Raw genomic sequence first — 12,960 nt, 5'->3', positions numbered from 1 at the left:
ACAGCATCGTTGCAGCTGGAGTGACTGGAGAAATAGGATCTGTCCCGAGCTCATTGATATGCTCTTCAGCACTTCTTAGATCTCTCCAGATATGGAAAAAGCCAGTACCCCTGTCCTATCTAGTGTATTGTACCCAATCTGGAGTCCTCGTGTACCTACCCACCACAGTGTGTCTCTATCTATGTCCCCTGGCTCTCTTCCAATGTCGCTGTCACGTCTACTCCCGCTCCTCCTCGCTGGCGCCCATTGCCTCCAGTTTACCCATCGTTATGCGCACCTGCCACCTTCGTTACGCGCAGCTGCGCCTCATGACACTCACCTGGACTCCCTTTTCTTGATTACCTCCCCTATATCTGTCACTCCCCTTGGTTCTTTCCTCAGGTGTTACAAACTCTGTTTCGGTTTCATGTCTGTATGCTTTTCCTGTTTCTTGTTTTGTACCGTGTTCTATTTATTAAACGATTCCCTCCCAGTACTTGCTTCCCGATTCCCAGTGTACCCGTTACAGTCACGTGCATTCTGGCCCTCGCCGTCCTTTGTCAAACACAATTAATTCACAACGTGACCAAATCGTCTACTTTTCCAGGGGAATAAAGAAAAAGTGAAAGACTTAATTAGCAAAGAGCGCCTTGTGCTAAAGAGATAGCTACTACCCACTTCATCATCAACTCTGTCTGCAGCGCACCCCATTCTCTCTTGGCTCGGAAGGCCAGAAAAGAGGAGGGGACGAGGGAGGGAATCTCCGATGGAAAGAGCCAAATGAAAACTTCTCAGTGTAAACGTTCCAAGCTTCTGTCAATCAAAACCCCCAAACAGTGCTTAGGCAGTGGAGGAGCCTGGGTAATCCCTCCATCCTCTCTACTAGCCGAGTCGCCACCGCAAACACTTAAGATGGTAGCCTCTTCTTCTGTGCCCGCGTGTCCCTCCCTCTCTCCTGGATAATCAGAAAGAGAGGTAATATAATGATGTCGGAGAGAAAGAGTCACCTCGTCTCCAATTCCAATCCCTCTGATCCTTCCCACTAGGGTTCCATTAGATCCAGAACAGCCCACCTTCCTCCTGCCACTCCCCCCCACCTTAGCCACTTGGAAGGGGGCTAAGCTGTGTTCAAGCCACCCCCTCCGCTCCACATCAAGGTTGTAGTCTTGCTCTCATTACCTCAGTCTTCAGACAGGCAATCTGTGCATAAGGCAGCCGAGCGTGGCCCCGGACACAGCCCACTCCTCCACGGCTTCCACAGCTACTAATTGACGGCTCATCTGAAAACCCTGTCCTTTTTTTCTCTTGTCAAGCAAACATAGGAGGTGGATGGATACACAGATGTAGATGCACTACGCCCCTGTGAGCGATTCTCTTCTGGTCACTGGAGAGTGGAGCAGTGAGACAGTTGACGTGAACAGGTTTCCTATGGATCCATTAGCAGAGTCCTGTGGTTTTTCTCAGCCTAGCTGCTTCGATAGCAGTATGATTAGTTAACCACTGAAGTTGTATCAGTCCTACGTGCATTTAGCTAGCACATCAGTGGACACATTCTCTCCATCTCTCCCTCTGTTACAGTAACTCTGCTCCTTTCTCTCCCCTGGGTTCTCTCTCATCTTCTCTCTCCCCCCTTCTCTCACAATGCTCTTCTCTCCATCACTCTCTCTCTCCCTTTGTTTTACAAACTCCTTCCTCCTTTCTCTCCCTTTATTTATGTTTTATTCTCTCACTCTCTCTCTCTAAACCTTTTTTCCCTTTCCATAATCCCTGGTTAACACTCTTTTCGTACCCTTTCTCACTCCTCTCCTTTATCAGGCCTGTCATGTCTTCGTCCCTCCCTCCCCTGACTCTATGACATACCATCCTCAGCCTGTTATCTTCCTTTAGTCCTCGTTTGTCTCCCTCCCTCTCTCCTGTCCTTTCTCATGTCCCAATTCCCCAATCATTCTTCTATGTCTACAGGTTAACTCGTATGGTTAACTCATGTGGTTAACTCGTATGGTTAACTCATATGGTTAACTCATGTGGTTAACTCATATGGTTAACTCATGTGGTTAACTCATGTGGTTAACTCGTATGGTTAACTCATGTGGTTAACTCGTACAGGCTATAGTCTCTCTGGGTGTCTTATAGCACTGTCCGTCTCCACTCATTTTCGATGGAAATAAAAAGAGAAATCATAAAGATAGTAAGAATGACTGTAAAACCACATATCTTTCTTTCACCATCAGTCTGGCTCTCTTTCTCCCTCGTAGATTCCATTTTTGGGGGTTTTGTTTATTTGATCGTAAAAAAAAAACAGAAGCTAAAATGGCAGATCAACTAGGTTATTTAGTCATATTAAAACACAATAATATACACATAACATACACGAAGGAACACCAAGATCAACATTATATCTTATTATATCTTATTAATTGATTATCTTAGTGTGCCTAGGCTTCCGGCCCCCCCCCAACAAACAAAAAAACACCCGAAGAAATCACTTACTGAAATGTGTAATCTGGTAATATGAATAGTATTCAATGTTTTATTTCATCATTCCGTTGTTCCATATAACCACTAATTTCACAACAACCGCCAACGGGTACAACTGCAGAGTCAATCTTTTTTCATTTCCGTATGTTAACAATTGGGAGATTACGACACCTAGAACAATTCAACCCGTCTCGACATTTCCTCACACAAAAAAATAGCACACCCCTCCTTCACAGCTACACAAGGGGGTCATAGCATTGGGCTAGGGGATTGTTACCACATCCCCTCAGTGAGGAAATCGAAGCGGGAATACCTCTCTTACCTCCTAGCCTCCCTGCTAAGCTATCAGCCACTAAGCTCTCGTGTGATTCGCCGTTGTCGCAAGTGATTGCCTCCACGCCTCCTTCCCCTTTACCCAGATGCCCCATTTATGGAGTGAGGAGCATTCATTGCTTCCCTGATCCTCTCTTGTCTCAGAACAACCAAGGGACTGGGACTATTTTCCTGGTTGCACCACTAATGAGTGATAAAGTGTGAGGCCTTAGAGAAGGTCGTGATGAGGCCGGAGTGCTACGACGCTTCACTCTCTCTACAGCATTTCTCATCCTCCCCTCTTATTCTCCTGTAAATCACTTCCTTTATATCACTCTTTCTCTCATGTTCTCTGTCTACATGGTTTCCCTGGTCCCTAGTGCTATTCCTACCCCCAGCGCTAGCCGTCAATCAAATAGACTGGATGTCCCAGGACAGAGAAGAGCTACAGCCATGTCCTAATGATAGAGGAAGAGGAAGCTGGGAACAGAGAAGAGCTACAGCCATGTCCTAATGATAGAGGAAGAGGAAGCTGAGAACAGAGAAGAGCTACAGCCATGTCCTAATGATAGAGGAAGAGGAAGCTGGGAACAGAGAAGAGCTACAGCCATGTCCTAATGATAGAGAAAGAGGAAGCTGGGGACAGAGAAGAGCTACAGCCATGTCCTAATGATAGAGGAAGAGGAAGCTGGGAACAGAGAAGAGCTACAGCCATGTCCTAATGATAGAGGAAGCTGGGGACAGAGAATAGCTACAGCCATGTCCTAATGATAGAGGAAGAGGTAGCTGGGAACAGAGAAGAGCTACAGCCATGTCCTAATGATAGAGGAAGAGGAAGCTGGGAACAGAGAAGAGCTACAGCCATGTCCTAATGATAGAGGAAGCTGGGGACAGAGAAGAGCTACAGCCATGTCCTAATGATAGAGGAAGCTGGGGACAGAGAAGAGCTACAGCCATGTCCTAATGATAGAGGAAGCTGGGGACAGAGAAGAGCTACAGCCATGTCCTAATGATAGAGGAAGAGGAAGCTGGGAACAGAGAAGAGCTACAGCCATGTCCTAATGATAGAGGAAGCTGGGGACAGAGAAGAGCTACAGCCATGTCCTAATGATAGAGGAAGCTGGGGACAGAGAAGAGCTACAGCCATGTCCTAATGATAGAGGAAGCTGGGGACAGAGAAGAGCTACAGCCATGTCCTAATGATAGAGGAAGAGGAAGCTGAGAACAGAGAAGAGCTACAGCCATGTCCTAATGATAGAGGAAGCTGGGGACAGAGAAGAGCTACAGCCATGTCCTAATGATAGAGGAAGAGGAAGCTGGGGACAGAGAAGAGCTACAGCCATGTCCTAATGATAGAGGAAGAGGAAGATGGGAACAGAGAAGAGCTACAGCCATGTCCTAATGATAGAGGAAGAGGAAGCTGAGGACAGAGAAGAGCTACAGCCATGTCCTAATGATAGAGGAAGCTGGGGACAGAGAAGAGCTACAGCGATGTCCTAATGATAGAGGAAGAGGAAGCTGGGAACAGAGAAGAGCTACAGCCATGTCCTAATGATAGAGGAAGAGGAAGCTGGGAACAGAGAAGAGCTACAGCCATGTCCTAATGATAGAGGAAGAGGAAGCTGGGGACAGAGAAGAGCTACAGCCATGTCCTAATGATAGAGGAAGCTGAGAACAGAGAAGAGCTACATGTCAAGTGTGTGAGAGAAAAGGAGATGCAGGGAGAGAGACAAGAGAGATTGTGAGATAGACAAATAAATATCAGGCAAGCACCTAAGTGACTTGAGTTCCTTCAGTGCAGAGGGACTCCATCACTCTAGAGTCGGCAAGGCTGAAGGACGTCCATCACTCTAGAATCAGCAGGGCTGAAGTTATTTAGGCAGTAGTGTGTATCGTCCTGAATGCCTGCTTTAATGAGGACCAGCTAGTGGCTGTCACCTCCCTTCCCAGCCTTTGGAGCCTGGGCCCCGGGCCCTAGGGCCATTATGTGCCCATCATCATAAGGGCCCAGAGAGAGAGGAGACCAGGGAGCTGACACCTGATCCAACACTCAAATTGGTACAATGAACTCTCATTAATGCAGCCCAGCCCTGTCCACCGTTAGATCACACACACACTCACACACACACTCACACTCACACTCACACACCCACACAGAGGAAACAACCTTCTGTTCTAAATGGCTACCTATCACACGTACAGGTAAAGGTCACCTTGATGACACGTCTCAGACAGCTCACGCATGTTATTATGCAAGCGGTCATGCACACACGCACACACCTGGTTGTGTCATATTAAGCAGTCTGATTGCAAGTTGTGCCCAGACCTTCACCTCTCTCCTCTCTCCTCTCCCTTCCTCTAAACCCTCCCAGGCCAAATTGGCTCTGAAGTGACACGTCAGTTTCAATTTAACCCGGCAGGCCCTGAAACAATAACTTCATCAGCCCCTGTTAAAGTCTCCTTTCCATCGGACAGTCTCACAAATAAACACTGATTCCCTCCACTTTCTTCCTGAGGGCATCTATTCCTCTGACTGGTGTAGAGGAGAAAATAAAACATCTTCAAGGATCCCCCAAGGACCTCTCAAGTGTTGAATAATGTTTAAAAATATTGTTTTAGTTTACTTTTCTCAGCCTACGCATTTCCTTCTTACTGGCTAAGACTCAGCAGGGTACTGTATTCCCTAGCTTCCTCATAGCTACTGGAGATTCCAGATATCCGCTAGTTGATATCTGAACTAATTTGAGACAGCAGTATTTCCTGACCACATGACCTGACCATGGTAAAACTCCTGTGTGTGTGTGTGTGTGTGTGTGTGTGTGTGTGTGTGTGTGTGTGTGTGTGTGTGTGTGTGTGTGTGTGTGTGTGTGTGTGTGTGTGTGTGTGTGTGTGTGTGTGTGTGTGTGTGAGTGTGTGTGTGTGTGTGTGTGTGTGTGTGTGTGTGTGTGTGTGTGTGTGTGCACCTACTACATGCATGTGTGTTCCTATTGTCCATCCTCAATCCAATCTCCTTCTCCTCTCCCTCTCCTTCTCCCCTCCCCTCCTTATCCCCTCCCCTCATTCTCCTTCTGCCCCTCATTTTCCCTTCCCTCTCCTTCTCTCCCTCACCCTCCTTCTCTCCCTCACCCTCCTTCTCCATTCCCCCTCCTTCTCCCCTTCCCCTCCTTCTCCCCTCTTTCTCCCCTCCCCCTCCTTGTCCCCTCCACACCCCCCCCCCCCCTCTTTCTCCCCTTCTTCTCCCCTCCCCCTCCTTTCCCAACAGAACATGTTAAACTGCATCTTTACAGAGATAATAGAGTGATAGGGAGCTATATTCTGTCAACATACTGTATGGCAGGCATGGAGGACCTAGTCATCACATCTAATGATGGCATGACATGTGTAATGGACTGTCTCTCTGGAGGCTTTATTGCTGACACACACACACACACACACACACAATAATGTTACCCCATTAGGATAATAAAAAAGTAATGCTAATTGAAATGGAATGGAAGCTATTTTGGATTTCTGTCCTCTAAAGGCTTGAAGTCTGTCCTCTAGGAGTTTATAATGTAGAAATGTCAAAATAATCTCATCTTCCTAATGTCAATTATTACTATACATATTGTGCACGCATTAGACACGCATGCACACTCCTTCCCCTCTCTCTCTCTCAACAGGGATTGATTAATCCATTAAGACAGGCCTCTCTTGGTTTCTCCTCTTCTCTTTTCTCTCTCTGCCGTAATTACCTCATCAAGTTACATTTTAACCCACTTCCTACAAATAAATATCCAACAGTAATCCTCTCTCACCCCTCCCTCCACCCTCCACACCCCCCATGGAAGCCCATGAATGAGGTCAAGTGTCATCACTTCTGATATGCAACCTGATTGGCCCAGTATGACACCCCATCCACTGAGAACATGAGTGTGAGGGAAGCAGAGGGGAAATAAAAAAGAACTGACATCAGCAAAGAAAAAGAGGAGAATAAATGAAAACAAGTCCCCCCCCCCCCCCCCCCCTGGTAACACATTAGTATTGGATCATGCAAATGGGACGAGCCCTCATCCGTCCAATCCAGATGCATAGTAATGACTGGAGGACGAGAAGAGAGAGCGCCGTTGAATTAAACATGAAAACCATTTCCATCAAAGGGGTTTATTTTGGCTAAACGGCTCGTCCGTCTCCGTTCTCTGGGATGGGATGTTTTTTTATTTTTTTCTCCGAGGCACTTCATCATTTGTGTGTCTCAGGTGAGGTGGGGTCAATGACACTGGCTAGCACCGCCTGCAATGTATTCCACCTCTGTGGGGAATGAGATGCATCTCCACCCAGCCCCCTGCCTCAGGGTCAGACCACTACTACAGCCTGCAATCTATTACTCTGCCAGTTTCCACATTCTTCAGGCTCTGCTATGAAACTGAGCGGCCTGCGTGTGCCAGAGTCGAGCCGTAATGGCCGCCACCTGCAGCAGAACGGCTCAGGCAAGGTTCCAATCTCCCTAACGTGTTACCAGGGGAAATCCCCCTCGTGTGATGGATACTGTCCCCCGTTGTTTCATTACTCTGTGTCTGTGTATGTGTGAGTGTGGGGAATTGGTCAGCATACGGAGAGACAGAGACTGATGGTGTCTTCCTCGTCGCTTTCCTTTCCTCTTTCTGCTTTGTTCTTTCTCTTCTGTCTGTCTCTTTTTGTTTCTCTGCCCACCTCTCTACCCCTTTTTATCTACCACTTTTCTCTTCCCTCTCTCTCTCTCTCTCTCCCCCCTTTCTCTGCTCTCCCTCCACCAGGTCGACAGTTGACCATCTTCAACAGCCAGGCGTTCATCAAGATCGGTGGTGGTGGCGGCGACAAGGCCCGTCACTTCCAGGGCCAGATCTCGGGCCTCTACTACAACGGGCTGCAGGTGCTCAAGCTGGCGGCCGAGGGCGACCCCAACGTGCAGGCCCAGGGCAACCTGCGGCTGGTGGGCGACGTGCCCTCGGTGCTCACCACAGACACCACCAGCACCACGCCGCTGGCCGACATGTCCACCACCATCATGGAGACAACCACCACGATGGCTACCACCACCACCCGCAAGCAGCGCTCACCCACCATGAGAGACAGTGTCACACAGGTTAGTGGATGGGGACTAGGGTGGGTTAGGATGGGGTAGGGTGGGTTGGGTTAGGGTAGGGTTAGGTAGGCTGGATGTAGACTTTAGACTGGCCTGGGCTGAGTAGGAGGAAAGGGGATGAAGTTTCCCTGCCGGGGTCCAAGAAAGTAATCAAAAAGCAGTTTTGAGTTTTTTCCTTTGAGATGATGGGGTTTGGGAAGGATAATCTGATCCTAGAGCTGTGCCCATAAGGACAACTTTCTAACCACAGTGGTAGATGGCTTAGTAGTGGTATGAGATAATAGGGGTCATGAATGTTTCATGAAGTTTATCCTTCTCTACAAAATCACACTTGAACTTCAAATGAACTCCATATAAATTTCACAGTCTAGTGTACCCTAGCAATGCAGACTGAGTCTTGAGTCCTTCCAAAGCAATATCACTGATCGAAGCCTAAACACATTGTTAGGGGCAATATGAATCAAACCCATCCAGACCTATCAATCACACCCATCCAGACCTATCAATCTCTCCCATCCAGACCTACCAATCACACCCATCCAGACCTACCAATCACACCTATCCAGACCTACCAATCACACCTATCCAGACCTACCAATCACACCCATCCAGACCTACCAATCACACCCATCCAGACCTACCAATCACACCTATCCAGACCTACCAATCACACCCATCCAGACCTACCAATCACACCCATCCAGACCTACCAATCACACCCATCCAGACCTACCAATCATACCCATCCAGACCTACAAATCACACCCATCCAGACCTACCAATCATACCCATCCAGACCTACCAATCACACCCATCCAGACCTACCAATCACACCTATCCAGACCTACCAATCACACCCATCCAGACCTACCAATCATACCCATCCAGACCTACCAATCACACCCATCCAGACCTACCAATCACACCCATGCAGACCTTCCAATCATACCCATCCAGAGTTACCAATCACACCCATCCAGACCTACCAATCACACCCATCCAGACCTATCAATCATACCCATCCAGACCTACCAATCACACGTAGCCAGACACTAGTGGCAAACCCTCTAAACATGTTTTTATTCTGTGTGTGTGTGTGTTTGTCTGTCTGTCTGTCTGTCTGTCTGAAGGCTATGATTTTGCAGGACTAATCTGGACTGGATCCCTCACTCCTCAGTGGCAGCTAGGGAAGAATAGGGGACAGAACTAATGCACCACCTACAGTAGACATACAGTCACACCCAGTCCCCATGTAGTCGCCATGCCACCCAGTCCCCATGTAGTCGCCATGCCTCCCAGTCCCCATGTAGTCGCCATGCCACCCAGTCCCTGTGTAGTCGCCATGCCTCCCAGTCCCCGTGTAGTCACCATGCCACCCAGTCCCCGTGTAATCGCCATGCCACCCATTCCCCATGTAGTCGCCATGCCTCCCAGTCCCCATGTAGTCACCATGCCTCCCAGTCCCCATGTAGTCGCCATGCCTCCCAGTCCCCATGTAGTCGCCATGCCTACCAGTCCCCATGTAGTCGCCATGCCACCCAGTCCCCATGTAGTCGCCATGCCTCCCAGTCCCCATGTAGTCACCATGCCTCCCAGTCCCCATGTAGTCGCCATGCCTCCCAGTCCCCATGTAGTCACCATGCCTCCCAGTCCCCATGTAGTCGCCATGCCTCCCAGTCCCCATGTAATCGCCATGCCTCCCAGTCCCCATGTAGTCACCATGCCTCCCAGTCCCCATGTAATCACCATGCCTCCCAGTCCCCATGTAGTCACCATGCCTCCCAGTCCCCATGTAGTCACCATGCCTCCCAGTCCCCATGTAGTCACCATGCCTCCCAGTCCGCACGCAGTCCATAATAATCTGTGATAGCAGGCCCCATGTCCTCCAGGAGAGGAAATCGCTTCCCCCCATTTCAGCGCCCCTACCATCTATTAATTAGCCCGCAAGCCGCATACATTATACTGTAAATGTAATGTAAATGCAGCTATGCAGCAGCAGTGGGTGTCATAGCATTGGAATATTATTAGGCTCCAGGGACCTAGAGAGACATGGGAATTTAGTGGAGGACCAGCTGTTGGTTTTAGAGTTCAAATGGTTTTCTTCCAAATAGTTTAGCTATATTGATTGAGCTAGCCTGACACAACTGAACAAATGGATTAGTCCCTAAAGTGCAAACCCCGGACATCTGCCATTCCAGGCAGTCTCAATCACTCAAAGTCAATACATCAAGTAAACAAAATTCTGACACGGGATGGACAGGGGCGTGAAAAGGATGTTGTTTTTGTCTATCCGTTTGTTTACTTTGTTCCATGTTTCAAGCGTTACAGAATACCCAATTATGTACGGATGGATTAGGTAAGGCTCAGTTCTTACGCAAGCTGGGGCTGTTCCTAACATTTCAACAAACTTGCGCGGTGTTGCGTTGCAAATATGAAAAAGTACCAATTAACATTGGGTTTGTCTCCAACAAGTTGTTCATTACCACCCTCCTTGTTCTCCAGGGTTGGGAGTAATGGTAATTTACCCAACCCTGTTGTCCTCAAGCTTACCTAAGCTCAATCACACAAAGCTCTCAGCATGCCAGTCTACCATGATTAAGCGTTCTCTGCCGAAGAACACTGCTCTCATACCAACTCCCTAACTCCCCCTCTTTCTTTCTCCCTTCTCTCTCTCTCTCTCTCTCTCTCTTTCTCTCTCCTGAGCTGATAACACAGTGCTAATTACTGTGTGGAACTAAAAGCTTCTCGGAGAGAAGAGAAACGAGAGAGAGAGAGATAGGCTGCTTGAGAGAGACTGATCGTGCCAGGGGGATGAGAGGGTGTGTAGGGGTAGACTAGAGAGGGGTGGGTGTCTCATATCGCTGGTTAACACACTGCAAACACCAATCAAGTCCCATCTAATTCAATGTGAGCTATTGCACCATCATTGTCCATCCCTGATCGCACTGCATAGCTAGAGCCACAATCCTTTGACTTCAGCTTGACTAAATTCAATAAATGGGGGGAAATGCACTTAATTATCTTAATATGGTGTTAGCAAAGCAGTCACTTAATTATCTTTATATGCTGTTAGCAAAGCAGTCACTTAATTATCTTTATATGCTGTTAGCAAAGCAGTCACTTAATTATCTTTATATGCTGTTAGCAAAGCAGTCACTTAATTATCTTTATATGGTGTTAGCAAAGCAGTCACTTAATTATCTTTATATGCTGTTAGCAAAGCAGTCACTTAATTATCTTAATATGGTGTTAGCAAAGCAGTCACTTAATTATCTTAATATGGTGTTAGCAAAGCAGTCACTTAATTATCTTAATATGGTGTTAGCAAAGCAGTCACTTAATTATCTTTATATGGTGTTAGCAAAGCAGTCACTTAATTATCTTTATATGCTGTTAGCAAAGCAGTCGCTTCATTATCTTTATATGCTGTTAGCAAAGCAGTCGCTTCATTATCTCTACATGGTGTTATCAAAGCAGTTACTTCATTATCTCTACATTTTATCAATGCAGTCGCTTCATTATCTCTACATGGTGTTATCAAAGCAGTCGCTTCATTATCTCTACATAGTGTTATCAAAGCAGCTGCTTCATTATCTCTGCATGGTGTTATCAAAACAGTCGCTTCATTATCTCTATATGGTGTTATCAAAGCAGTCGCTTCGTTATCTCTATGGTGTTATCAAAGCAGTCGCTTCATTATCTCTACATGGTGTTATCAAAGCAGTCGCTTCATTATCTCTACATGGTGTTATCAAAGCAGTCGCTTTGTTATCTCTAGGGTGTTATCAAAGCAGTCGCTTAATTATCTCTACATGGTGTTATAAAAGCAGTTGCGGACTGTCCATGTACTCTATCTATCGGTTGTGAGGAGAGAGGAGATCACACATTGTAGACAGTATAAAGATCAATGCTGCTAGCTTCGCCATCCTTCCAAAGTAATGTATAATTCAATGGTAGGGGTTCTGCACAGTTATCAATGCAGATAGTCGGTCCTTCCAAAGTCAATGATGTACAGTATGACGCAACTGGCACTACTGTTAGGAATGGAGTTTAGGGACCTCTGTAGAGCCATATTACACACTATGGGTGCCTCCCAAATGGTAGCTTATTCCCTATGGGCCTTGGTCAATAGTAGTGCACTATATAGGAGATAGGGTGTCATTTAGGACACAACCTATGCTATATCTGATGACCTCTTTGCTATGGTTACGCAGGAGACATGATGGTGTGCTGTTTAGCTACTCTCAGAGCCTAGTAAACATGAGATCAATGATTCATGTCTGTATGCATCCTGGTACTCGGAGGCACAGTTGTTTTCTATCGTTAATGAGCATAATGTTTATGGCTTGACGTTTATGCACGGCACAAAGTCATAACACACCCTCAGATCCTACCTTCAGTGTGTTATTAGAGCTAATAAGTCCTTTTCCCGTATTTCTCAAAAATGTTAATGGCTTTGCTATATTGCATTGTACCTACAGAAGATAACCCTAAAGAACATGTTATTACAAAAGCAACGCCCATTACGAACAAGTTACTCAACCAAGTACCATAATTACAAATTCTATGATCTAAGCCTTAATGGAAAAGTCCACCCAAAAACGATCTTTTGGTATTTATTTCATTAGTCCATTGTCCCAAAACAAATTGGTGGAATTCAGCCGTGTGCATTAGTACGGATGCTTTGTTGGTCTAACCCAGCTTTCACCACTCTAACGGATGGCTCTGTCAATACCCTGCTTTTCCTGGTATATCTTCCTTTTGCTACACTAATAGCTGATGTGTCGTTTTCACGGCCCGGCGAGCTCGCCTTGCTCTCCCGCTGGTGGACGAGGAGAGAGAGATGAGACAAAGACAGAGATGAAGGGATGGAGGGGAGGTAGAGTGTAGCTGACGGAGGCAAACAAATAGATAGATGGAGCTAGAGGAGACAGAGAGAGGGATGGCGGTATGGGGGAGAGAGGACAGGAAGAGACGGAACATGAGCATTTCAGTTTTGGGGGAGTGGAAAGACAACGATGACAAAGACAAAGGAAAAGCCAACATGTCACCCCCAAATTCCCATATCAAGCATTACAACTATGGCT

At 47.0% G+C, this 12,960-nt stretch overlaps 1 protein-coding gene across 8 annotated transcripts in view; it reads left to right on the top strand.

The window, feature by feature from the left end:
* Window positions 1-12,960, top strand: part of LOC110500696 (neurexin-2) — a 1,050,333-nt gene that overhangs the window by 1,022,853 nt on the left and 14,520 nt on the right. For all 8 annotated transcript variants that reach the window (XM_090214789.1, XM_090214786.1, XM_090214788.1 and 5 more), the window contains one exon: window positions 7,545-7,873. In XM_090214789.1, coding sequence (XP_090070915.1) covers window positions 7,545-7,873 — 329 coding nt within the window. The remainder of the gene's footprint in view (window positions 1-7,544; window positions 7,874-12,960) is intronic.

Source organism: Oncorhynchus mykiss, chromosome 21, assembly GCF_057628025.1.
Source record: "Oncorhynchus mykiss isolate SJ-2025 chromosome 21, ASM5762802v1, whole genome shotgun sequence".
Classification (NCBI taxonomy): domain Eukaryota; kingdom Metazoa; phylum Chordata; class Actinopteri; order Salmoniformes; family Salmonidae; genus Oncorhynchus; species Oncorhynchus mykiss.
This window is presented reverse-complemented; position numbering and strand designations above follow the sequence as displayed.